We start from the raw sequence: 27,983 nt of genomic DNA, 5'->3' as shown, positions 1-27,983 counted from the left end.
CAAAAGTACGGCCTTCTAGTAAAGTAGCGTGCTTTTGGATGTTGTTACACTGATGCTCTTCATGCCTGAGCATGCAAAGGTTGCTTCTTCTCGATGGGTGAGGTGCTGCAAAGCTGAACTGCCAAATAGCGCCGGTGTGCAACAGCTCAATGCATGGAGGGCTTTACTCGTTCCAACTTGCGTGTGAACCTCAAGTGCAAGCAAGTAAAACCGAGTCCATCCCAATAATATTTATCAGGCTGCTCAACTGCTTTTTTATCCTGCATGGTCACATTAAATACCCTACCTGCCAATAACTACCACTGCTGCTATACTGGTGCACAATGTTTTAAATGTAGACCAAAAAGCTTCTTTAATAATAAAAAAACTATAATGAGACTAAAAATGACAAGTATGAATGAAAAATCTGCACAAGTGCCAAACCGATAACCAGTGCCTTTAGTATTCAGCCAATGGCTTCGCAGGTACAAAACCTCTGTCCTCTCTGTGGCTGCGAGTGCTGTAGTACATGGTGGCCAAAGTGAAAATTCTTACGCTCAATTCCAGAATGCAGCTGCCAACAAGCATCGAATTCATCCTAGTTGCAACTTGGCAGTTATTCTGTCAAGTTACTGTGGTGCCTGTTGCCATACTAAATGCACCTGCATGGAATTTGATGGTTGTGGGGCTGTAACATGCTGGCACTCAGTCCTGAGCAGTACCAATCCTGCCAGTACAACTTGGCATGAACTTCCAATACATTTGCGACCATAAGATCGTTCTAGCCTGGAACATTTAGATTTTCACATTACATGCGTAGGTGTTGGAAGTAAAAGCATTGCCCTTCAGGCAGTTTTCGTCTGCAGATATTACAGGCATTGCTGTAAAACTGGCTTACAGGTCCTGTTTGCAAGCTCTGTGATGTAATGGGTGTGAGCAATGAATTATTTTATTAGAAGAAAGCACATTTTGTAACTGCACTCCTTACACAACTGGAACAGCCATTTTTATGTTCACTGCTGTTTCAACAGGGCAGCACTCCACATTTTATACCTCTACGAAGAGCTTGTGTTCATTTTATTTTTCTTCACAAAAATCTTTGTAGTCAGCACACTACCCACCCATGTCTTTCTTTTCCAACTGTTCTTGCATGGGCTTGCTTTATCTAACTGCAGTGTGAAAGTTCCCACAGTACAAACAATTTCCTCGATGATGCCACGCATGAATTTTCGCTTCAGTTCCTTGAGAAGTGTTACATGAGAAGCCACAACTGCTATCTCCACAACACGTAGCATCACAATGCACAATTCTCAAGGGATATCTGTTCCCTCAACAACAGCAGTAGAGAAAATCAGAGCACGAAGAACGCCAACAATTTTAACATCAACGTGCAGGCCAGACTAGCTCACTCAGCCAAAAAGCCGACTAAATGTTGACTGACGGGCTTCTTGCACACGTGTATATTTTTTCTTCATGCCGAGCAAGCCCCACAGTTTCAGCACTTGCGGCGGCACCTAGCTACAAGCACCCGTAGTCCTCCTTCCCTTACAGTTAGATGAGGGCGCACGCCGGAGCCGCCCCTATCAGCTGGCAGTCTTGATGCCCGTGGCGGTGGCCTCGACAACGTAGTTCTCGCCAGTGTCCTTGGCTTCCTGGAAGAGCTCGTGGACCTGGAAGCGGCGGTGCATGGCCTCCTGCTGCTTCCTGGCCGCGGGTGTCTGGGCAGAGAACAGGGCCATGATGCCCCAGGGCTTCTCGCGGGTGATCTTGCGGGGTGCCCCGTCCAGCAAGTGGAGCGCGTCGGCCATGCGGGCCTGCAGCTTCTTGAGGTCGCTGAGGCCCACGTTGCGGCTGGCATTCAGCTGCCGGTCGATTGGGTTCTGGATGTGCATGGCTGTGTACTCGGGCTTCTCCAGGATCTGGTTCGAGTACGGCGCGATGGCCTTGCTCTTGAAGTTGAACGACGAGTAGAACTCAAAAAAGCTTCTTAGAACATCCTCTGCGAAAAAGGCCAGCGACGCAATCGAGACACGCTACCGGCTTTCCCGGACTTTAACGAGACAAAGTAACACCTGAGCTACGAAGCACGCCATGCACAAGTTTCTTTTCAAGTGGTCACCTGATAATGGTGGCTTTTTACTTTTCACTAAGTAAGAATTTCGGTGTGCTTTTGCTGTAGTATCTAATGCAAAACTGCCCTGGTTCTTGGTGGTACACAGTAACGATACAATTCTGAGTTGGCACGGGAGCTCGGGATGGCAACCTGATTTTCCTGCATACCAGACTGGTTGCTCGGAGAGACGTGGTGAAAAATGGTGCTCACCCAACCCTTGCCCTGGTGGGCGCAGCAACCGAGGCTATAAATGCTAGACGTAATTTAATATCGGTTTGCATCTGAGCAGGCTCAGAGTATGCCTGTCTTCGTTTTTCCATCAAACTATATAATTTCAAAAAATGAGAAAGCTGTGAATTTGGAATTAAAAATAAAATGGCAAGTCCACCATTGGAAGATTGACACTGCCCCTTTAGGGAATGGGGAACGGTGGAGGGTTGTAGATAATTAAGGCATGGTAAGAAGATTGATTTGGTTGATTAATTGTGGGGTTTTACACGCCGAAACTACACCTGGGCTACGAGGCGCGCCGTAGTGGAGGGCTCCGGATTAATTTTGACCACCTGGGGATCTTTAACATGCGCCGAAATCTCGTACACGCAGGCTTTTTTCGCTTTTTGCCTCCACCAGAAAAGCGGCCACCACGGCCAGGAACTGAACCCTTGTCCTTCGACTCAGCAGCACAACACCTCAGCCACTGAGCCACCGTGGCGGGCTGCCGACAAGTAGCCACAAAGCATGTAAACACTGTGTTGAACCATGGTCTAACCAGAGTTGCCTTTCATGAGCTGCACTAGCATGCTGGTCTATGTCGTTTGCTTGTACGTGCATGTGTGTGTAAGGAGAGAAAAACGTACACTAAACAACCTGCAGACAGGACAGAAGAGGGAAATGGGATTAAAAGTTTTTGTCAGTAGAAGCTGATTATTCCACTATGTATGCAGGTTGTGATTTTTAATGCAAGCACCTTGCATTTAATGCAAGCACGCTTGCACCATTATTTTGGTTTACAGAAATCATTCAGGCTAGAACCTAGGGCCACAGCTCCACTAAATAGACAGACATGCCTACCAGCATTAGTAGGTCAGGTGAGTGACTGACTGCATCTGCATTTATGGGTGCCCCACACATTTCTTACAATGGGGAGATTTGGTTTCATTAAGCAAACATACAGATTCCCCAAATTATTGCAAATGTTATGAAAATTCGAAAATTAAAACAATGTGACACTCGAGATGCACACATAGCAAAGGAAAAATTTGCGGCATCAGTTCGTGAGCCCTTTGTCTAAAAAAAGAAAAGTATCAGAAACGATGCTATACGTGCAATAATGGACTGATCACAAAACACATCACACCGTTGTTGGTAGCTTGGCATGCCGTGGTTTCACAGGCATTGCTAGTACTCCCTTTGGGAAATAATCCTTCATGTCAAGAAAACTGCATGTCCTTTCATGGTGCCTCAGCAAACATCTATTTTCACTTGGTTCGTGATTAATACAAACTTTTTGTTACTTCACACACAGATTGTAGAGGTTAAACATGCTAGCGATACCCTAAATTTAGCCCTACGGGCTAGCCAGTATGTTGTCATAGCCCACATCAATGAATTGGCGGGCAGGACAGTGCGAGAGAAGGGCACTTCAAAATGCATTTTTCGTGTCAAAGAATGTGCATAAATTAGCCAATGAGACCATGGCCTACATGTACTAGACTTCAATCTGGTAGGGTAATTAGTGTTCACAACTCACTTACCTAACCGTCCCTTTCAAGGCTTGTCTAAGGCTTGTTTACCCCCATAGCAGTTCATCCCACCAGGTGCAGATAGCTAGTGCTCCCCTAATTTCTTTTATATTTCGAATTACAGAAAACACAGATGCTCAACGTGCCAATTTCAGGCAATAACATACAGTCAACTGTTTCGGCATATGTACTCTACGCTGCAATTTTCAAGCACAGCCTGACCCTGTAAGCATAAGTGGCATAAAAAAAGGTACCAACGAAGCAACATGTGTACAGGTTCCAGAATGTGGCTAATAAGCCAGACTGTAGCGTACCGAAAGCTTCACCCTTCTCATCCGGCGGCTTTGACTTCTCCCAGGCGTCGATGTGCTTTTTTTCTGAAATGAAAAATCCAAACACATCAGTTGTCATAGCAATTTTAATGCTAGGATGGCACCTGGCTTGATTAACAATGTACAGATGAGCCAAGGATGTAGGCATGCAACCTTTCAGACTGTAACTGACAAGTCTGAGCAAATCATTTACAAGTTCTGCAGGAAAGGAAAGAAAAAAAAATGTTCTACTAAGTGTGACAAGGCAGAATACAGGGAAAAAAGAAAAAGCTTTCTTCATGAGACGACAGCACTGCTGGCTATCTCGTAAAAACTTCGTCAAGTCGCACTTCCAAGCGAGAATTTTTATGTTCAGAATGTGTCTAAAACTAAATCTTGTCCCTCAAGGGGCCCATGGCTCCATTCGGACTGCCTGCCTTTTTAGTGGTCCTAGTTTATGGCTTGCCATGGCACACTCCTAAAGCTGGTAGGTGTGGGACACGGGGTAAGACAGGCAAAGCGATGATTCTGCTGACAAAGTTGTTAAGGCGAAAGAGATCCAAATTTTTCTATCACTCCTGAACATTGACGAATGGCACGGCATAGCATACTGGCAAGAAGTTGAGGGGGGAGGGGGAGAAAAGATGAGAACTGAAGTGAGGCACCAGAATAAGAATGTACGGCAAAGTAAGAAGGCAAAACTCATCCAAAAGCCCCGAATAATGTGCTTGCAACATATGACAGTTGCATCTAAAGCGTTTACAGAGATGTCACACTAAAACCAGACCAAAATGACTATTTTCACCTATTTTTCTGAACTCGTTGCAGTGTGTTCTCAGAATCGTTTTTTTTTTCCTTGGGGTGAACTGTTGCCCACAGTTAGTAACGTGGGATCTAGTGGTCAGATTCACATGATTTTTTGCTGAATCTGAAAGCTTATAGACTGGCTAGTGCGATGAAACTGCAAAACTATGGCACCAGTTCTTGATAGTAGAAAACTCCGTGCAGGATTTACATACATGTTCGTATTTCCTCACCTGATATTTTTATGATTGTATCTTCAAAACGGCAACGCTGAAACTATTACTGTGTTTTAGCTGTACTTCCAGTTCTTTTAGAGTTTAAAGGTGTATAAGGCTCTATAGGCAAAAACTGACTGCTTATTTGTGTTCAGCATGGTACCGGTAATGTGAAACTCTCAAGTGCACAGGTTAAAAGTTAACAGCAATGAACCCGTGACCAGTGTGTAAAAAAAAGCCACTAAACTCCTTGTTTTCTCTAGGTAATGGTTGCACGAAGAAAAAAAATTACCAAAACGAAGAACCAAATCCCATTGGACAGAAAAACCAATAATTTTGACAAAACATTACGAGAAAAATATGCAGATACTCCAAAACATTTTCTCTATGCAAAAAATTTATTTCACACTCCAACACATGTATAACATCTATCGATTTTTGTAAAATATGTCAAATATCAGAAACAAATTTGAAAACCAGCAAGCTTCAATTTTGCTTCATGCACTGAAATCAAATAATTCAGTGTTTTTTCAACCCTGTCTACACCAGGCACCCCTTGCAGATGGGCAAAAGTGACAGAATATGCTGTGAAAATTGGAACAATACTGACACGACACTGTTCAGACAATTTCCTCACAAGTAGGGTTAATACCTTCCCCGAGAAGGGGAAAAAAAAAAAAAAAAAAAAAGAACAGCCCTTGGGGGTAGGGAGGGGAGGGGAGGGGGACGCCATGTTTTTTTTATATGCAACGACATTCGTTGTAGCGATTTCCTAGTGAGAAATCAACAAAATGTTTGTACCAAAAACCAAAAATGAATAAGATTTTGGTTGTTCCTCTGAATGCACTGCAGTGACAGCATTTCGTTGTGCTGTTCCTCCTCTTGGTCCCCCTACATCTCAGGAAGTGCGCACTACCGTGTATTTTCTCTGCTCGCGTGTCTCCGCACAGCTTGTTGACACATATTTATCATTGTAGTTGCCAAATTGTCAATTGACACTCATAAAACACACACACAAAAAAAATAAGCGGCACAATGGCCAAAAAACCGCCAATGACGTCCACTTTTAAGTACGGCCCGGCAACCGGCCCGTCATGTAAAAAAACCGGTCGGGCCGGTCAAAAACCGGGCACGAACACGAGCACGAAACTTCGCACGAACACACACATGACTCGACAGCAGAGCCGAGAGGGAGGAGTGCAACAGTGCAAGAGCCACCGACCCTGGAGGTCCCTGAGCGGGGGCAGGAGCCCGTGCTGCTGCAGGTGGAAGATGGCGAGCAGGGTGAGCTGGAAGTTGGTGATCCAGGTGCCCGGAACCTTGCTGGTGACGCCCTGGGCCGTGGCCCAGCTCCTCACGGTGAAAAGCAGCGGGCAGAGGCTCGGGGCGAGACGGGTGCACGTGTGCAGCAGCCGCGACATGTCCACGCCGGACCTGTGCCGACAAAAACAGCACTGCAAGGTTGACTTTCACCGCAGCTATCCGAGGGGGAACAAGGATTTGCCACGCTGACATTTTTGCGAGTGGAATGCACTACAAGAATGCATCTGAAGTGCCATGTAATTGTGAAGACTTCTTTACTGTGACTGGACTCGCTAACTGAGAAAGTATGAAAAGCTTGTTTACGTGTATTGCCACGCAAAGCACAGCCATTTTCCATGAATGTGCTCCTCCTGATTATAGTGATGATCATCGCATGTTTGAACAGTGCAACAGACCTCCAAAGTGAGTAGGGTATGTGTAATCAGTCTATGGTTGCACTGCATGCTTATGTACTGGCATAAGGTTGTTAGAAAAAGGGCTAGAGTAAAAACCTTTACATCAAAAGTACACAGAAATGCATGAAGTGGGGCCCTTTTTCAGGCATAAGTGAGTGCAAGGCAAGGTACACTGTGCCCTTGTGAGATCTCACAAGAGAAGAGTTGGCTGGTGGTGTCATGAGAATGCTGAAGCGCAATAGAAGGGAAGCTTATACACTCTTCTTCTCACCCAAACATCTATTGCTAATATCAGTTGCTAACATTAGGACGAGCCCGCACTCTCGCCATAAAGGTGCTAAATAAATTTTCCACACAGCGTGCTTCATTCTCACTATTTCTCACAAAACAAAGACCGCTGCCACTGTCAGTTCGCGTATGTCTGGTGATTACATCTGAATTTTTTACAATGATGATAATTGTGTTGTTTAATGATGCATGGGCAGATTTATTCAGCCAAAGAGCAAAAAAAAAAAAAGTGTAATGTGTATAAAGATAGTTGTATGTGATGTTTTTTCCTGCTCACTCCTTAAAAATTCTTAACTTTGATTCAAAAATGACACACTGTCGCATTCTCACTTTACCCTTATAAAGCAAACTCTGACTTAGGCGCCCCTTTTCTTGGAGTCCCTAGGTGATAATTCAACTGGAATTTGCAAATAAACCAATAGTAACGACCATCATATCGCCGCACACCATGCATTCTGTTTGGTTACTTCTGTGTTTTGTTTTTACCAGGGTGTCGAACCGGAACCGAACCGAAAACCGTAACTGAACCAGTATTTTTGCCGGAACTGAACCCGAACCCGAACCGTTATTTTTTGAGCACGCTGAATCCGAACCGGAACTGAACCGAAAAAACAAATAACGGTTACTGGTTCACGCCGAGACGGTTCGACCCTCGTTGTTGATATCGCACAGTCAATGCAATTCAGGCCTTTTTTTCTTTCACGTACCATCAACTTCGTACCCGCTCGCGCGCTTTCCCCTCCAGACTATTGAACCACGGCCGCTGGATGAGAGCGCACGCAAGGTGCGGCCTGCCGCGTCGCCCGGATTTCAACGGGCGAGGGCGTGAGTGGCGGTGTTTACGTTTGCCGCCGCTTGACTCCCTCACGGCGCTAGCGTTCAGGGACTGGTTTCGGGACGGAGCGGGGCGGTCCCCGTAGGCGAGCGCTTGCGCCGACTGAGAGACACAGCCAGCGCATGGGTTTTAAAGATGTGGTTGTCCTTCCTGGGCTACTCAACCACGAAAACTGTCTGTCCGTATGTATGTATGTCTGCCAGTCTGTCGCTCGATCCAACCGCCCGGCCGTGACTGAAGCAGCCAGAAGTTAAAATAATTCTTGAATGAGATATAGGCAATACATCTTCAATCTAACAAATCTAAAAACATGCCCCATATTCGACAACATTGTTAAAAAAAGATAATATTCAACAAAAAGATAATAACCACCGGTTAGCTTTGTCTGAAAACGTCTCACACACAGCACGTAAACCGCGTTGCACAGTTTAAAGCCGCAAGTTGATTAGTTACAGTTCAAGCGGCAGGTATTTGGTGGAACTTTATTCGTCCGAAATTTCAAAAATGTCACCTTTTCTCGGGAAACGCGGTGTCGACACACGGGAGAGCGATGAATATTTGCCGGCGACGGATTAAAGCTTGCCTAAAGACACTTCTTTGCAAAAACATGTTGGCCGGGCGGAATGCGCACCTCATAAAACGGGGACACGCGATAGGATGGTGGAAAAAGGATTTCCAAAGACTAGACATTTTGCTATGCGTGTCTTTTGATACTCTTATACTGGCTCGATCATGTCTTTTCGCGCATAGAGATTTGGGTTGTTTTATTTTCGCAGGCAAGACAATGGCTTTAAACGCGCTACTGAAAACTTGATTACAGAGGTTGTATAGAAAAAAAAAAATAAATGCACCGTGCTGTGTTCAAGAAACAGTGCGTATGGTCCATTCTCCTAGCTGCTAAGCATTTTTCAAACTTTGCGATGAGAACAAGCGCTAAGTACATTTCCTCCGTTATTTCATCGCCGATTTAAATACCCATATGCACTTATCCCTGAAGCTAACGGCCGGGCTCCTGGAGCAGCACCAGTATGCGTTCAAATTAGCGCTCTCTAAAGACGTTGCGGTAGTTTTGCTCTGTGAACATACTGCGCTTCATTTCGAATGAATTTTCGTAGCGTAGGAAAATTTTCACATACGTTGTTATTACGTCAGCTTTCTTTTTTGAGCACCCAAGCATAATCTCTACGTAATGCAACAAGTGCAATGCCTTGTATCTGCACAAATAATGCGTAATTCACGCAGTTAGAACAATTAATAATTATGATATTCAAGATGTACAGGTGCGCGCAGAAGTAAACGGAGCACGGGAGCGGCGCCGACGGGAACCATGGAGCGCCGGTCACGGCCGGGCTGGAGGAGCGGCGGGCACGCACTTTCATACGGCCTGCGCCTCGGGTATAGGGCCTGGGCGGCCGTTGTATGGCACCACCGTCGCTTCAGCGAACAGCGCCGCCCGTGGCGAACCGCTCGTCAGTGGAATGCCGGTGGCGGACAGCGCAGCGTAACTGTGCATGGCTTTCTGTCGTTTTTCTGCGGTGCGGCTTGCAAAGCGTACGTAACCCCACGTGCATTTTTCAGATCGGTAAATCTTGAGCGTGGATGTGACGTTTACGAGAAATGCCATGTGTGTGATTTACGCCCATACTCAGTATTCACAAATAGCAGACGACGCTCAATGCGCCAAGCTGGAAGTCAAGCTGGAAGAGAAAGTTCGTTGCTTCATGCAATTTTTTGATACCTGCATGCAGTTTCGCGTATCTAGGAGTATACTGCAGCTAAATGCTCCCACAAAGCCAGTGTGTGCAAACGATCTAGGAATATGCGGCGCTGGCCTTGGGCAGTTGATGATGAAACGGCGTCGACGTCATGCACAAGCGAAAGACAAAGTTGGGGGGTGATTTACCTCAAAACAGAAATTGTGATGGACGACGCTTCCGTAACTTCATTACCTACGGCTGAAACGTGTTTAATTTCACAGAAATGCTCTTACTACAGTCATCGGGAATCGTTGATACACTAAATACCGCATGATAGTAGAACGTTACTGCTTGTCGTGGAGAAGCATTGCTTTACAAGAATTGCAATGGTTGCTGGCTAGTTGGTAAATGGTTTTTCAAAAACCAATTCCTGCGTGGCTGAAGGACGCAAGACAGGAGGGTACCCGAAACCTGTACTCAGCTTCACAACTGTATGCTGCCGTCGGTTTACAAGCTGCCACCTACGCTTGAAAAATCATGCGCACCTCCGTCTAACGACGATGATGGTTTATCGCAAACCTCTATCATATGGGTTTCCTTGGTTGCCTTCTGGATTTAAACTTTGACTAGTTAAGCGTCGAATTTGACCTGCACACAGTTTGGTCTTTTGATCGCAGCGTCTTTGACTTTGACCATTTCCCATTCGATTTCGCACAAAGAAAAGCTTGGTGTTCAACCATCATAATCATTAGACGGAGGGCTAGATGATTTTGCTGTTTAATTTTGAACTTCCACGCCCCCTCTCCAAACCTAAACCTTTTCCAGCGTGTCGGAAATGTGTCTGTGATGGAGGACTCGGGCTCATGCACCCATATTTGAGGCAACTAATCGCGCGTTTTCGGTGTCTTCACCAGGCATTGCACGATTTTTTTAGCTACTCTGTAAAGAATACTTAAGCATTAAAAAACACCGGCTGACGTTAACACTGCCACATTTTTTAACTATCGGTGCGAGCCTTTATTCTATGCAGGTGGTAAAACAGGAAAGGGAGGAGGGATGGTTTGTAGCTTGGGCTGTTGAGTTGGTGAATAACTTTGGCTCTTGATAAAATGACCACCACAAACGTGGGATTTCCACTTCGGCTTTCAGGCTCCCATGCTGTCACAGTGTCGCTCACCAAACCGAAGGTACAAAGCTCACGGTTACAGAAAGTGTAAACTACCGCAACATTTCTACGGCTACACGGTAATCCCTCTCGTATGCAGGTGCCTTTCTATTTAAAGCACACGTATCGAGGCATCCCAGCGCTAAGGCTGGCGTGGAAACCGTAGTCATTGAAACCAGTGAAGACAATTTAAAGTGGTAGCAATGAATTCTAATATTGCTAATAGTTTTATTCCTACTCAGATCTCGCGGAGCCAGGCGCAGAGCCCTGCAAAAGCGCTCGTGTCAATGTAGCCCTTCCCCAACCCTACAAGCATCCAATAAGTTTGCATAGCCGTTAGTGCATTTAAGAAGAAATGAATACTAATAATAGTAGTTTTATTCGTACTCAGAACGGGTGGAGCCAAGCGCAGATCGCTGCAAAAAGCGCTCATGCCATTGCAGCCGATACCCAACTTTAGACGCATCCGACAAGTTTACGTAGTCATTACTGCATCTAAGAACCCAACACATCTGTCTAGACTTCGTTTCATCTCACATGTCTGCTCACAACGCCACCAAAACATACAAACCACCGAAGCAAACACGACAAAAACAACGGGAGGCAGTGTAGTCCAATGCACTGGCTCATTCCACTGACGAGGGGAGCGCCGAGTGGTGGCGCCACCCGTCCAGCTGCCCGGTCCCTATAGTTCCCGCCTTCCACCGCCGCTAGTTCGTGGCGCTGTGGACCAACCCTTGCCGGTTGACCTACAGCACGGGCGGGGTAGAGCGGCGGCGCGCGGGCATTTGCCCCTGCCCTACCCTGCCGTGGCTACAGGCAACGCCGCCTGTAGAAACATTGCCTAACGCATGAGCGAAAAATGGCCAAACAGCCACTCTCCTGTTGCTCTCTCCTACCCTTCCCCGCTCCGTAGCCTTCCAGCGTGCTTTCGTGTCCGCCAGCCAGCGCCGCTTCTCGGAAACTATGCAAAATAGTGGAAAGTTTGTTTAGCGTTCCCGAGGCGGCGCTCCTACGCCTTCTTGTTTTTCACCATGCCTGTCTGTCTTGGTCTGTCACTGATAAAACTTCCTTTGTCACGAAGCAAAATCCCTTGCGCTGCCGCAGGCTGATGCCGGCTTTGCGCGCTTATCTACTCGGATCACAGGCCCTGAAATTTTCTGAGTGGGGCATCCCACCTCTATCCCCTCCGCATTTAGGTATTGTTTTGACCCCGCTGTGCGCACTCCGCATCGGTATGCACTTCTAAAATTGAGGACTGTACTGTAGAAGCGCCCGGACAGCGTGGCGAGACCCCAGCTGCTTATCCTTTTGTTTCCTATAATTTTCTGAAGTTTACAAGCACGTGATATTATTGGAAAGTAATCGTAGAAGTGAGCGCCTGAACAAAAAACGTGCACGCAATTTTTTCTTCTCTAAATACTCCAGAAAGAAAAATATCAGTAAAATTATGGCTGCCCCATCCGAAAATATCGTTTTTCTGTTAGCTATATGTCTACCCGAAAATCAGTATGTTCTTACACTATTTCAGTCCGCCTCCGTCTTTATTTTTGGAAAAATGCAGCAAGTGTGAAGCGAGCGACACGTTGAACGAGATTCCCAGTGCACCACAAAACTAGCGCCCCGTCGCGGCTAAGATGTAAGCGAAACGGCCCTTGAAGCCCAACAGACAAGCTGACAGACACACGTCGTAGAAGTGGGTGCAGCGTTCGCGACTCGCGAGCAGTGACGTAAGGCGAGATGTCCGCCGGCACGCGCCACATAGCGGATCAGTGCCTGAACTAAGCGTCCCTACCCTTCCCATTGAAAAGCGCGCGACGCGTCAGGCAATGTTAATACAGGCGGCGTTGCTACAGGTGACACCAGTCCGTGTAAATTTACATGCTCGTCATTAAAATAGGCGACTCCTTCCCCCCTTTTGAATTTTCGGTCTAATAGGGTCAAACAGCCTAACATTATCACTCGGAAACGCCTAATCAAAAATTGAAAGAAACATTTTAACTCGGGGCATATGAAGAAAAATATGCGAGGCTTTCATATCTTATCACCTACTGTATTATATGAAAATGGTGAGGCAGGCAATAAACACGGCATTTTCCGTGACTGAAATATCAGTTCTTATTTTTCCTTTCGGATGATGCCCTGGTTTGCACACGCACAGGGCACGACCAGTGACGCGAATGATTTCCAGCCGAGGGAGATACGGTTATCGCTTAAAACTAAACGTGTTTCTGCTGCTCATGCTCCGGTCGGGCTGAGCAGACCGCTGGCAGCGAGCGCACTGTCAAAAAAAACCCGCCCGCATCTTCCCACGGGGGGAACTCGAGTAAATGCGTCGCAGAGTGGTGGGGGTATCGCGTGAATGTTGCGTAATTGGGTATGATTTAGGAATGCTTAAAGGAGCCATGAAGAGAAAACACAAGTTTGGTTCATTCAAAAGATTGTCTCGTTAGAATCATACTGACACCACTTTTAACGTAAACTTCGCTCAAATAAGCTACATAATTAGGAAAAACGGAAATGGTCATGCGACCCACCAGCTCATTTCCCGCAACAGAACCTGTGATGTCACATGGGCTAAGCCCTGCGATTGGCGGAGGCTGGCAGAAGCAGACGCAAATTAGGTAGAGCTTACAAACTAGACGAACGAGCGATTTGCGCTTAAATTTAGGGCACATCTTTACAAAGCAATAGGAATGATGAGACAAACAGTGGAAGTTACGAAAGCACATGTAAACATAGAAGTACTGATGCGTTCTGCTGTTCGTACTGCGCACAGCATGCTTTGGTTTAGCTGCACAGCACTACGGGGCTTGGGGTTGTCTCAGACGACACTGGCCGATTGACGCAAGCAACGGTGTCTTACGTGACCCCATTTGTCGAGCGAGCACTGTTTCAGGGAACGAATATTTTCTCCCAGAACAAAAACAAGCCAGGTTTAAATGCGGGCAAAAACAAACCAAACGCTTGCCACGGTATGGTGGCGCCATCTAGGTTACGGAACGTAAAGAAACGCGGGAACAAACCAACACCGCTATAGGGTGGAGACAACCTTTGAACGGTCCCGTGCCGCCGCAATGGGGCCAACGGGCTCAACGCGTTATTCTTTTCGTTTCCCACGAGACCTAGCAACGCGAAACAGACAATATGATTCAAACTTCTTCAGTAAACCGCGTTGCGGCGATAATTTTAGCGCAGTTTTGACACAATGACTTGCTTTGGCGGCGAGCGAGCAACCGAACATGGCGGCGCCAGCGTTACGTGTCTCTACCCTGTACGGCGGATGCGTGAATGAAGGTACTCTAGGCTGCAGAGCGGTCGGTTCCCGTGATGTCACTTGGGGCCACGAAAACGCACGATTCAGCGGGAAAATCAAAATTTTAATCTAAATTGTTTAATTTCTCAGTGAATAAAGCACCGTTTGTATCCAGACAAGCGCTGGGGGCACTATAAAACACGAAATCTTTCGGTTAAAACCAACTTGCATTTTCTCTTCATGGCTCCTTTAAAGGAGCCATGAAGAGAAAATGCAAGTTGGTTTTATTCGAAAGATTTCGTGTTTTATAGTGCCCCCAGCGCTTGTCCGGATACAAACAATGCTTTATTCACTGAGAAATTAAACAATTTAGGTTAAAATTTTTATTTTGCCGCTAAATCGTTTGTTTTCGGTGTCTGCAATGACATCACAGGAACCGACCGCTCTGCAGCCTAGAATACCTTCATTCTCCGCCGTACAGGGTAGAGACACGTATATGCTGGCGCCGCCATTTTGTGTCGCTCGCTCACCGCCGAAGCAAGTCATTGTGTCAAAACCGCGCTAAAATTATCGCCGCAACGCGGTTTACTGAAGAAGTTTGAATCATACTGTCTGTTTCGCGTTGCTAGGTCTCGTGGGAAACGAAAAGAACAACGCGTTGAGCACGTTGGCCCAATTGCGGTGGCACGGGACCTTTCAAAGGTTGTCTCCACCCTGTACAGCGGTGTTGGTTTGTTCCCACGTTTCTTTACGTTACCCGAACCTAGATGGCGCCACCATACCGTGGCAAGTAAGTGGCAACCGTTTGGTTTGTTTTTGCCCGTATTTAAACCATGCTTGTTTTTGTTCTGGGAGAAAATATTCGTTCCCTGAAACAGTGCTCGCTCCACAAATGTGGTCACGTAAGACACCGTTGCTTGCGTCAATCGGCCAGTGTCGTCTGAGACAACCCCAAGCCCCGTAGTGCCGTGCAGCTAAACCAAGCATGCTGTGCGCAGTACGAACAGTAGAACGCATCAGTACTTCTGTTTACATGTGCTTTCGTAACTTCCACTGTTTGTCCCATCATTCTTATTGCTTTGTAAAGAATGTGCCCTAAATTTAAGCGCAAATCGCTCGTTCGTCTAGTTTGTAAGTTCTACCTAATTTGCGTCTGCTTGTGCCGGCATCCGCCAATCGCAGAGCATTCCCGTGTGACATCATAGGTTCTGTTGCGGGAAATGAGCTGGTGGGTCGCATGGTCATTCCCTTTTTTCCTAATTATGTAGCTTATTTGAGCGAAGTTTACGTTAAAAGTGGTGTCAGTATGATTCTAACGAGGCAATCTTTTGAATGAACCAAACTTGTGTTTTCTCTTCATGGCTCCTTTAATTGTTATTTTGTCTTTATTATTCTTATTTATTGAATGAAGGAGAAGCGAAGGCAAGGAGTGTAAAGTTAAAGTCTGTCTTTATTGCTTGGTGCCGTCAAGCAAAGCGTCAAGTCAAGCGAAAGCCAAGCAAAGACGCCCTTGACTGAATTCCGAACGCGCGCTCCGCCGCTTATATACACACCGCCCGCGTTCGAGGGAGAGGAGTACGGGGGAGAGACGCGCATGCGCACACTTCCGTACACAAGCGCGCGAACTTTCCACGCACCCACCACGCCGTTATCACGTGTACACGCCCTGCCGCCGTTACTGTTACACGCCCTGCCGTTACACGCCCTGCCGCCGTTACCCTGCCGCCGTTACGACGCATGCGCGCACAGACGCGCTCCCCCCGCACCGCCGCAGTGCACCGCCGCACCTGTTGTTGAGAGCGAGGAGGGTACGGGGGAGAGACGCACACCTGCGCTTCGACGCGCATGCGCAGTGAGCGTGTGGACGGCGCCGACAACATCGACGAGTGACATCACGAGCCTAAGTAAGGCGTGTCATGCTCGGCGAGACGGTCTTCAAAAGGCAGGGCTGGGCTATAGAGGGGCGCTGGTTGCATTACCGCTCGCAGGCATCAGCGGCGACCGAATGCTCTGCTCATGAGCTGGACGAAGCTGCGCGCGCTCGGAAACGTGCCTTGTTGCGCGCTGTAAAGGGCGGCATTAAATTGTAGGCTGCTGCGGTTTGGCATATCATGTCATTGCAATATAATGTATTGTAAGGCGGCAACAAAATTGCCCTGGATAATATAGAAAGCACACTCACAGACATTTTCGTTGCTGCTGTTCAGTCCAGGTCTGTTCTGAAGAGACGGAAATAAAAATTTGCATGCGGTGGAAATTCTGTATTAGAGAACACCGCAAAAAATAAACACAATCGTTGACTTCTATTACAACGGGCCTCATAGGCGCATATTTTGTTGTCACATTACCCATTTCGCTCCCGTTGACGAGGATAGCCGTCATAAGATTTTGTACTAATTAACCGATGACTAGGATAGCCGTCATAAGATTTTGTACCAAATTAACCGATGACGAGTATGGTCGTCATCGGCCATGACGGTTATATTCGTCATTGGTCATTTGGGGGCCCTGACGGCGCTTTCTTGCAAGACAGTGAGGTCATGCGGTGTAGCCATCTTTCAATTCAATGCGGAGTTTAATTTAAATCTGCAACACTTTCTTAACGAATATCAGGTGCTCGTTAAAAATAACAACGTCGGTTTTAATGCGACAACAAAATATGCGCTCTATGAGACCCGCTGTAATAGCAGGCAATGATTGCACCTATTCTTTACGGCGTTCTCTAATACAGAATTTCCACCACATGCAATTTTTTTTATTTCCCTTTCTTCAGAAGAGACCTGGACTGAGGGGCAGCAATAACTTGGGAAAAATTCAAAACTAAAAAAAAAAAATCTCGGAAGCGAGAATTTTTTTTCCGAACAACGAAAATGTCTGTGAATATTCTTTCTATATTGTCCAGGGCAATTTTGTTGCCGGCTTGCAATAAATTATATCGCAATGACATGCTATGCCAAACCGCAGTGACCTACAATTTTATGCCGCCCTTTACAGCGCGCAACAAGGCACGTTTCCGGGCGCGTGCAACTTCATCCCGCTCATGGGCAAAGGATTCGGTCGCCGCTGATGCCTGCGAGCGGCAATGCAACCAGCGCCCCTCTATAACCCAGCGCTGCCTTTTGAAGACCGTCTCGCCGAGCATGAGACGCCAGCAGAGTGGCGATTAAACATATCAGATAGGGCGGCGGGGGAAGTGCGAACACACTCTTTGACCAGCGCTCCACGGTTCCCGTCGGCGCCCATACGCGGCGCCGCGATGCAGTTCGGCCACCGCTCCCGTGCTCCGTTTACTTCTGCGCGGACCTGTACATTGTTGGTTTAAAATAGCAAAGAAAAGAAGAAAATGTGAAGTGGAAAAGCGGTGTTTGAATGCTTAAGCATTATTACGCAATTTTTGGAATTTCTGTACAATGTCGCTTTTTTCTTTTGAGTCTGGCCAAAAATTTAGCTTGCCAAGCTCGCCAAATATTTTTTTTTAAATTTTTTGTCGACCCGGACATCCCATCTGCTCTCCTTAATTTTTTTTGAGGCTACAGGGAAGAAGTAAAAATATCAGGTAGAAACTGGAATCGCTTTTCATTCAACTGTATATTATCAAAATAAAAAAGGGCCGACATAGATATGATATTAGTATTACTTCATAACTAAATAACGTGTAATCAAGTTATATGTGCTGTGAGATTAATACGAATTGTGGTGTTTTATTTAGTGCACGAGGAAAAACCTACATAAAAGTTGGTTATATGTCTTAAACATTGGGAAGTGTTGGCACTCATAAATAACAAGCGCCGTCACAAAAACACTGTTTCTGCTTGTCCGGAATTTTAATATATTCTCTGCAGTCGCAGCTTGCAGACAAAACGTAAATCTCTGCCGGGCGTGAGGTAACAAAGAGCATGCCGGGCGATGTGAGACACAACGACACAGCAATGTGAGACAGAAGGCACGCTATCAACGCGTAATGCTGCTGCTGCGAACGGAATTTAACTTCCATCTTGACCAAATTAAGCTGGGCCGCCGCTAATCGTGCTTGTCTTTTAACAGGCGTAACATTTGTGCTGGTAAATGCCTTATGTGGAGCGTGGAACGCCGATGATAAGCCCACACTTCGAAATAAGCGGCCCAAAAGCCGGCGTCCCACGGGCCGCGCTCACCGCAACCAGTCCCGGAACGGTGGCACCGCGGTGGCAGTATCTGGCTCTAGGCGCACTCACGCCGCATTGAAGGCACGCGGCAGGCCGCACGTCAGTGCACCTTTCATCCAGCGGCCGTGATTGAACACTCTCACGCTCTATGTGAAAACAGGGTAGATGAATGAGCACCAATGTAGCAATGGTTTGTCGCTGCTGGAAGCGCGAGCGTAGTGCAAGCTGACCAAACGAAATATCATTCTCGGCAGCTTGCAGGGGGCCGTTTGCTGCTGATCCCAAGTGGCCTCGATCTCCCTTCCCCACGACCGTTTTTCTGAAGTAGATGGAAATCGAGAACGTCCGTGTATCGAGATTTTGATCCACGTTTAATATCACCAGCTGGTTAAAGTAAGTCTGCCGGCCTGCAACATAAGCTGCGCCTCGGAGCAGAGATGCAGCACGGGGCATCAAATGCGCCAGTTACACGGAAAACAACAATAAAGAAAAGGCGAATCACGTTGTTTTAAAATGTTACGCAAAAAATAAGTAAAACCGAATAAGTAAAAAAAGCACCAAAGCGTGGATATTGCTCTATACTTTCCTTTGCCCTGCCTTTCACAACCAAAAGTGTCATCAATGCGAAAGTGAGTTCCGTGGTCAGTTTTTAAGGATAGTACAGGGACAAGTCCCATTTTTTACAGATACAAATAACAACAGATATGTCAGGGAAAACTGTTAAGGTGCGCACCTAATCACTTGGCAAGAAACTGAAGCCCTCGACCTTGTCTTGGAAGAAGAAACAGTAATAAAGAAGACGACACGTGCATAAAGGCAGGCCGGTACTTCACACTGTCCCATTCGCCCAGCGATCATCTTTTATAATTGTTCTACATTTTTGTCTCTTTCAGATTTGCTTTTTTTCGAAGGTGCACTAGTACTGGATGCCCAACACACTACATTACTTCTACTGCTACTCGTTGCAGAGGGGAGTACTGCTGTGGACGAACTAAAGAGCGTATACATGCTCCGCGAGTCAAATTTCCCTTTCATTTTGTAACAGCATAATCTGTTATAATATTCCGCAATGTAGCACACGGAACGATGGCCGGGGGTCAGGCGGTACGATGACATACTGATTGTAATGCACACATCCGGTATAGCTACCGCAAAAGAAATTGCAGTTGTCAGAGAAATAATGCAGTGACTGAGCGTTAACTAAAGCTTTTACCTAAAAAGTGTGGATAACACATTCGAAAAGGTAACAGCTAACAAATTATTCAGGGTGACCAAATAATCTAATTCATTGGTAGTATTTATGTGCCTGTTGTAGGATTTTTCTGTTTTGTTACAAATATAAAAAAAATGTGCGCCATCGGTATTAAACGCTGGTATTTGAACGCGCCAGTACTCAGGCTTAATTTAAGGCTTGAAGGTTAATGTGATGGGTGATTCGACAATTGCGATTTCAACAAAAAAGGAAAGGGGAGAAAATATACCCAACCGTCATATCTGTTGGCAGTGGCTTTATGAATAGTCGGTAGGACAACATAAATTCTGGGCGAGAAACTAGGTGGTAAATTGCCGCCACTTCCTCTGTTTTTCTAATATCTCGTAATTGTTTAAAGTTTCCTTTGGCATTGCGCCACTTCCCTTGGGGAACAGCAGCATTTTTAATTTTTGTTTGTATTTTGATTTGACTGCCATTTTAAACTACTAATTGTTCTTTTATCTAATTACAGTGATAATTCGCGAACCGAACCGGTTCGGTACGTGATTTTGTCGAACCGGAACTGAACCGGAACGAAATGATTTAGCCTGAACCAGAACCGTAGCCGAACCGGTATTTTTTTCGGTTCGACACACTGGTTTTTACCATCTGGCGGTGCCTGGCTGTGTTATCTGTGTTTCAAGTGAAGTGCGTGTATCCTTTCCTTTCTTTTGAATGTTACACGGACTATCTTATTTTATAGGGAGAGTGTTTCACCCTGACGTCACTGGCCTAGAGTAATCTTCTTTGATCTTCAGTGCTCTCAATGTAATTCGAAGGTTCGAAATCGCACCGAAAGATAAATACTCGCAGGGCAGACTCCACAGTACTCGATTCGCCGACACCAGTCTGCGCAAGTCAGTTTGTTGACAGCTTTTACGCCGCTTGTATTTTCTTTGACTTTTTGTGGAGCACAAGTTTGCTCCAATAAACGTTTCTTCTTGACGAAAACCTACGTCATCTTTGGCTACGTGACAGTATTTCAAAGACTGGTAATGAATTGAAGGAAGCCACAGCACAATTCAGGAAACACGCCATATTACACATTTCAGCAATAAACTTGTTTCTTTGAAGACGGTGAATGACAGCCCTATTTAAAACTGCACTGTCATAGCAGAAAATGCACAATGACTGAAAGTGGACTGGAACGCAATCACCAGAGCAATACCCTCAGATGGTTTTGATTAAACTGGATTCAGCGGCAATTTTTTGTTCAGTGGCCTCTCACTGTAATAGCTGCTTCAACAGAGCAAGAAAAATGTCGTAAACATTTGGGCAGAATAAAATGTCCTGGCACATGTGACACGCAACACTTCGGTCTCAGTGATTTCATTTTTTGAAAGTAAATGAATTAAGAAGTACACTGCCATTCAGGGGTGGGCCAGGGGGGGGGGGGGGGCAGTGGTGGTGAACAACACTGTCCTCCCTCCCCCCCCACCTTTAAGTCCCTTCGGAACAATCACTACCAAGTGTAAAGGCATGATGACAACTTGTGGCACTGTAACGTGCAATGGGAAAACAATGACCACACATGATTGGAGGACTTATGACCCACCTTCCCTCCGGGAGCACCTATTTTTCTCCATTGTACAAGCCAGCTGGTACAAAGGTTGTGTTTTTTGTATAGTAGTGTCCGTACAACAATCAGCCAAACCTGCTTTTCGTAGCGAAAGCAATTGACAACAATGAAGCGACTCGCTCGTATGGTTCAACAAGGCCGTAAGCCAAAGGTGCTGAAAGCTGGCCAGAGTGCATCGCCTCTCAGAGTTCCCACCACAGCCATGAACACCCGCTTAATGCAATCCTTTTAGCAGCAATGCCTGATTCGACAACTAGTAATTGTGTCAACTGGCTTCTAAATACTGCTATGAATCTCCCTTGCCAAGTCAGTATATGACGAAGGGGCCAAGTACAGCATAGTATCAGGCGGTGATGCCCTCCTCCCACCCTGAAGACTCTGCTTAAACTTTAGGCCAGAAAAAGTGCCTTACTTCAAGCTATTCAACTTTTCTCTCCCTCTCAGAGTTCTGTGTCTTATATCAACAAACTGATGGCGTGCAAACGATAGGTGGAAAATTGAACTGTAAAAAAAAAAAAGTGTTGATTGCAGCCTTATTTCTTGTGCTCATGCAAGGTGCCCCTTTTTTCATTAATAAGTTCACCAGAGCTTTGGAATTTTAAAATCCACAAACACACGCACATGTGCATGCCAATTCACAGATACACATGGGCCAGCCACATCCTACGTCACGATTACCCTGGCATGAAGATGACCCCGCCAGCACACTGCCACAAGGGGGGGCTGCATCACGAACACACTGTGTGCGAGACTAAAGCTAGGGTGCTGCCAACTTTGGCCAATCTCGGAGATGGTCCTCTCTTTGAGGAAAGAACAATCCCTGCGCCCACGGACGAAGGAGGGCTCACATGTTGCTGAGGGTGAGGTCGCACTCCCTGCCGACCAGGTGGTGCTGGAACTTGACGATGGGCACGCGGGCACGCAGGATGCGCTGCACCTCGGACACGCCGGGCACCACGTAGTGCAGCAGGTCCCCCAGGGTCTCCAGGATGCGCTGCACCAGCGTCCGGTCGTTGATCGCCTGCTGCTTGTCCTGGAAGTAGAACCGCCCGCCGCCGCCGCCGCCGCCGCCAGGGGCTCCCTGTGGCACGGGCGCTCGGGTAAGGGCACCACACTGATCACTGCACAGCATGCACGTGCATGTGCGGGATGTGACAGTGGTTGCTTGCTGACGATGAAAGGAACGAAACACACGAGCGCCATGTGCGTCGTTCCTTTCGTCTCAGTTCAACTGCATTGTGGTTCTTACTTTGCACATACTATATACATTACACCATACCCACTCCTACTGACACCACCGTCACTACCATCACTGTCACTACAGTGATGAGCCCGAGTGAATCCTCCTTCTCAAAAGCTATAGCTTCTGAGGAGAAATATCAGCCCAGGGTCTTCACCATTTCAACTTGTTTGCCACAGTCCTGAGAAGTCTGCAGGCTCCCACACACAAAAAAAGGGCAATGTAAGCATACACAGCAAAGCCAGGTCATTCACCTGTATCCTGAGGTGCCAGTATTATCTCTAACAGTGGATTGTCTAAGGAACAAGAAATGAGGCAAGCTTGCGGGGGGTTTATTTAACTTATGGTAACTATTAAATGATTGGGGGTGAAGTCTACAAGCTCTTACACTGCCTATGACATAAAACCATTATCCCTGGTGGCACAAAACAAAAAAAATCATAAATTGCAATAGATGGCCATGCAATGTAAAGCATGTTAGTGGCTAAACATACATACAAAGAACGCTTCGAAAAATCACATGATGTACAGTACATGATTCCACTTCTACCTTCATGGCATTTATAATAGGTTAGAGGGAAGCAATACCAAACTAAGAAATCATTTTTTACACACAAAAGAAACTTTTGCGCAAGGTGACCTCCCAAGATGAAAAGACAACAGCAAGTGCTGGTGAAAAGGGAAACCGTACTTCTTCGCAATGCAACACTGCAAGTACAGTGCGAAATAACTTTACTCACACAAAAAGGAACACCACGTTCTTTGGCAATTTAGAAATAACACCAATGTACATGCTGTACACACGTATGGAAAAGAGCAAGCATTGCTACGCATGCAGGTCAGTTACAAACAAGTGACATTTTAACTTTCTGTACAGGTGGGTTTTCAGGCCACATAGTAATATCAAGGTCAGAATGCATCCTAAAACACCTGTCTAAGTTTGGTTACGTGCTCTAGTGAAAGTTACAGGTCTTTATAGGAGCAATAACACCCATTTAAAGAAGAAAAAAAACGGGGAGAGAACGTATTTGCGGTTTTGTGCACACTGCTTCCATACTACGATTACTGGTATTTAGACGTCTTGTCATTTGCACTTGCAGGCAACAACTGAATCGCTCATAATGAAATGACACGTCCGATCAGGTTTCTGAGTACAACAGTACAAAACACGACTGCCTACGTATCAAGGAGGGAATGGGGGTGTAGAGGTTACATAAAGAGGCCGCCTGAATGGAGTGCATTGCTAAGAAATTAAATGAAGCACAAATGAAGCACTAAACACCTGGCAGAAACTAAATGAAGCACAAAACAGACCTATACATTTACCAAAACAACAGAAATTAAAACACTGCTACCAAGTTACAATGGAAATATTAGAATCAACAACATAGTTTAATGGAGATCACCAGTAAAAAATCACCAGTAACCAGTAAGTAACATGACGATTACTATACTCCCTAATGCAAAATTTGTGCACAGCGCGAAGTGCAGTCTTCTTAGTCACGGCACATATCTGCTGCACCCCAGGAAGTGATCGCATGATCAATGAACGCACGGCGGCGCGCGCTACTCTGTCGTTATCTCGCAGCGCTTCACTGCCACAGAGCATACTGTTGCAAATCGTGTTTGAACCTCCCGCGCAAATGTCACGCGGTTGGGATGAGCCACGAACGATGGAGGAGCTTTCGCCAAAAGTGTGAGGGGGAGGGCACTCCGCAGCGGCAACACATGGCAAAAGTGTGAGGAGGAAGTTGTGAAACTGAGCCGTGGCGACACGCGTGCCGCCCTCCCCCTCACCATACGCAGCTCCATTTTGTTTCTGCCTGGGGTGCCTCATTTGCTCCCTCGGTTACGCAGACACTGCCCCCTTCATTCCCACAACCCCTGTGTGCTTAAAAAAAAAAAAAAAAAACCAGGTCTTACGGTCACTTCCTTGCAAAGGTTTAATGAAAGGCCTCACAATCTACTTTCTTTGGCATACCTAGACTCACCTCCACATACAGAACACTTTGTTGCTTCTAAACTGGTCATGAAATGCATCTGCTGTTCAGTAACCCACAATGAGTACTTGCACTTTGACAAGTGCACTTTGAAGCCAGTGAAGCAAAGAAGATACATACTGAGCTGCAACAGCCAGGGACTACCAGGATACAATGTACAATTATGTAGTATGGAAGCTACTCGAGACAAGACTGCGGAGAGGCTTGAGTGCCACCAACTCTCCTAAAAAGGGTCAACGACATGTCCTCCAGCGGGATGTGGAACGACCGAGTTATAATAACTCTCCCCCCACAAGAAACATCTTCATCTAAGAGGAGTGTGTGTTGGTGTATCATATGAATGCAGCCATCCCCTGTCATTACACCCAATGTTCCCACCAATTCTTTCCAAAGAGTTCACCCCAAGTTTTTTTCTACTCAAGTGTCTCTAGGACTCGAATGAGACTTCACATCACTTTTCACATGGCTTCATTTGTCGTCATTCAAGAACCCTTCACCAATACGTGCAACTCGTTGGACCATCAAGTAATGAACACAGTCCTGTTCCGTTAAACAAGCAATGTTGCAGAAGTGCCCGTCTGTTTGTTCAAAGTACCCACGGTGAGTTTCAGTTTACTTCAGCTGGCTAACATGTTGCACAGTTATCAGCAGAGTGGGAGAGGAAGAAAGCAGAAACAGGGGTGTGCTGCACACAACAGCAGCAGCGCATGCACAGCAGAACACTGGGCACACAATGGGAGCGTGATGTCGCCGTACAATCATGCACACACCGAGAAAATTTCTTGCTCGGCAAAGGGTTGGCACTCCTGCATATTACCCTCTATAACTACTGTTGGTGATTTAATTTTATTACAGCTTCCATGCGACCAAATATTCCCATCTGCCCCCACCCAATCCCCTAAGCTCTCCCCAACAAAATTTTCCACGTATGGCCCTGCTAGTTGAGTGTGACATCCAGAAGTGGGCAAGGTACGGCAGGAACAGCATATGGCAACTCACCGTGGCATCTGGAACGCAGTAAACCATGTCAATGTCACAGTGATGCCTGCCAAAGCCATTGACGAGGGAACCAAATGGCAACACCTGGCCCTTGGGATACAATCCGGATATAAACTCCTCCACTTGCTTGCAGACCATAAATCCCAGTCTTGTCTCGAGGTCACTGAGCTTTTCAGTCTCATAAAAATGTTTCATCTGCTCAGCTATCTGCAAAGAAGGTGAGAAATGTTAACCTGAATATGACGTGCACTGCTGCCACCTTCAACTTGCATAGCAAATTGACCAGTATTGCATAGCAAATTGACCCTCTGTGTCATGACTAAATAAAATGCAAATGTTAAGGGCGATTCTTGCGAAATTATATGTGCATGTTCAGTAAACATATAAGTGTTACCATTGCCTTTGAAGGTTTGTTTTCATGCATTACCTTGATTCGATTTATACTGCCCTTTAGCTAACACTTTATACGAGTAATTAAATTCACTTATTGATAACGCTAATTAACTTGACTCCCCATGCCTGTACAAGTACAAAACTGATTCCTGGGTCGTAGATCTGGAAAGAAGTTGGAACTGGAAGAACTTTCTCTTACCGTGTCACTTTGGACCAGCTTCGTGGCTTGAGCTTGGGGTGTGATGTTTGCAGACGTTTCAATATTTACAGTAGCAGACTTTTTGTCTCTCCTCGAGCCGTTCTTTGGCACGAATCTCAAAAGCCTTGACCGCACAGGAAAACCATCAGACGACAAATGCTTGCAGCCGTTCAACAGTCCCAACGCCTCATCCGGGCTGTTGAATTCCAGGAGAACTTGACACTGCGGAGGACATTAACTCAGGTGTAGGTAAAATCGCTAAACCAACACTAATCTAGAAACGGCAACGGAAAAGTCCGAGTCATCTTACTTTATGGGAGTTGTTCGTGTACAAGTACACTTTCTGTAAATTCCCGTACTGCAGACATTCTTGATAAAGATCGTCGATTTTGTGCCGGTTCTCTATCTCGACAAGAACGCTCGCCGAAGACTCCCTTCTCCTCTTGGACAAGACGGTATCAAAGCCAAGGGGAGCTTTATTCTCGTGTTCTGCAAGGATCGAAACCACGTCCACCATTAAACGCTGTAAGTGTATTAAAAGCTATGTGCTATGGATCGAAAGGCCACGGTGAGAGAAACATTACAAGCAAACTTGCTAAGGACAAAGAAAGAGACAACTGCCATTCAAAGTGAAGACATAAGCACCAATGCCTGTAAAGGCCAAGATCGGTGCCTATGAACGCACTTTCGAAAAAAAAAAAAAATATCCAAGGAAAACTTACGGGAGCATAGTTGCTGCTTTCTTAATGCGTGTTGGACACGTCGTCCAAGTAGAACCGTTCTGCATCGTAGAAACAAATGTTTGCGGTGAAAACAGCTCATTTCTTACAGGAGCACACCGAGGAATTTTAACAAGTGAAGGAAGCTGCCATGCTGCTTTGCATGGTAGCCAACATCTGGCCATGCTTCGACTAACCGCTGCACTTAACAGCTGACTTTTTTGCTAGTCAAACCTTGAGTTATCTCAGCGAAGATATATGACGCAGAAGCTTAAATACACTAAAGTGGGGTCTTACCACTGTCAGCGTAACTTGTAAATTAAAAAAAAAAAAAAAATGTGACAACCACTCAATCCCGAAACCGAAACTAAATTGAACGAAAGGTGTTTTGAATTGTGGCGCGGAACGAGCGCAAAAGGGTGAAGACGCGCTTGTCGGGAGCTGAGCAAAACTTGTAACATGTAATCTGGGGCGGTATTCTCGTAACTGTCCCTTTTGAAAACGTCCCTTTTGCGTCCCTTTCATCGTGACGTACTTCCGGTTAAGCAGTGGGCTTTGGCAGTAGGTTTGCCGCACTTGCATTACGTCACTTCCTGTTGTTTGCTTTTAGCCAATCAGGGCTCGCCAAAAGGGACACTTCTGAAAGGGACGCAAAAGGGACAAAACTCGAGAATACCGCCCCTGTAATCATCGTATGGAGTCAACTACATACAGGAGTCACCTGGATGCTGAAATAGTTTAGAAGGACTTGATGTTGGGCGAATTGGTGCATGTTTTACGCGCGAACTACTGACACGACACAGGAGGAGAACACAAGTACACGGGTGAGAGAGAGAGAGAGAGAGAGAGAGAGAGAGAGAGAGAGAGAGAGAGAGAGAGAGAGAGAGAGAGAGAGACTTTAATGAAGAGCAGCGAGGTTAGCCGATCCGTCGCACTGGCTTGCTACGCTAGATGAGAGAAGAAAAAGAGAAAGAAAACAACACAAAACAAACAAAAAAAGAGGATGAAAAAATTATAAAAATGAAAGGATATCATTTGATGCGCCCAAAATTTTCAATCACAAGACTCTGCATGTCCAGTTCTATGCTCCGAAGAAACTCTGAGAGCTTTGAATGCACGTGTAGCCTGACTGGGACCCGACCAGGGTCCCAAACCCCAAGTAGCACCAAAACATTAGAAGAACGTAATTTTTTTGTTTGGTGTTAACGTTAGAGCAATGTTCTTAATGTCATTTTTTTGAAATGTTTAACTAATGTTGTCAAAAACGTTACAATAATGTTTTGGAAAACATTATTTAAACGTCTGCAAAACATTTTTACAACATATTATTAATG

At 46.0% G+C, this 27,983-nt stretch overlaps 1 protein-coding gene across 1 annotated transcript; it reads right to left on the bottom strand.

The window, feature by feature from the left end:
* Positions 1-12: 12 nt before the first annotated feature.
* On the bottom strand, positions 13-26,837 carry LOC144142975 (poly(A) RNA polymerase, mitochondrial-like). The gene is made up of 8 exons (XM_077674805.1): positions 26,653-26,837; positions 26,241-26,419; positions 25,931-26,152; positions 25,339-25,545; positions 21,948-22,180; positions 6,387-6,598; positions 4,149-4,211; positions 13-1,978 (listed from the first exon to the last, which is right to left on the bottom strand). Exons 1-8 carry the CDS (start codon positions 26,750-26,752, stop codon positions 1,563-1,565), a joined length of 1,632 nt encoding a protein of 543 aa, XP_077530931.1. The 5' UTR covers positions 26,753-26,837; the 3' UTR covers positions 13-1,562.
* Positions 26,838-27,983: the final 1,146 nt, after the last annotated feature.

This window comes from Haemaphysalis longicornis, unplaced genomic scaffold, assembly GCF_048455015.1.
Source record: "Haemaphysalis longicornis isolate Haplotype H1 unplaced genomic scaffold, Haemaphysalis longicornis Haplotype H1 scaffold_1, whole genome shotgun sequence".
In the NCBI taxonomy this organism is placed as follows: domain Eukaryota; kingdom Metazoa; phylum Arthropoda; class Arachnida; order Ixodida; family Ixodidae; genus Haemaphysalis; species Haemaphysalis longicornis.
This window is presented reverse-complemented; position numbering and strand designations above follow the sequence as displayed.

Coding starts and splice junctions, on each gene's coding strand:
- LOC144142975 (XM_077674805.1), bottom strand. CDS start 26,752: ATGAGCTGTTTTCACCGCAAACATTTGTTTCTACGATGCAGAACGGTT. Junction 4,212..6,386: donor CCCGCTCAGGGACCTCCAGG/GTCGGTGGCTCT, acceptor TTTTCATTTCAG/AAAAAAAGCACATCGACGCC. Junction 1,979..4,148: donor TGAGAAGGGTGAAGCTTTCG/GTACGCTACAGT, acceptor CCTTTTTCGCAG/AGGATGTTCTAAGAAGCTTT.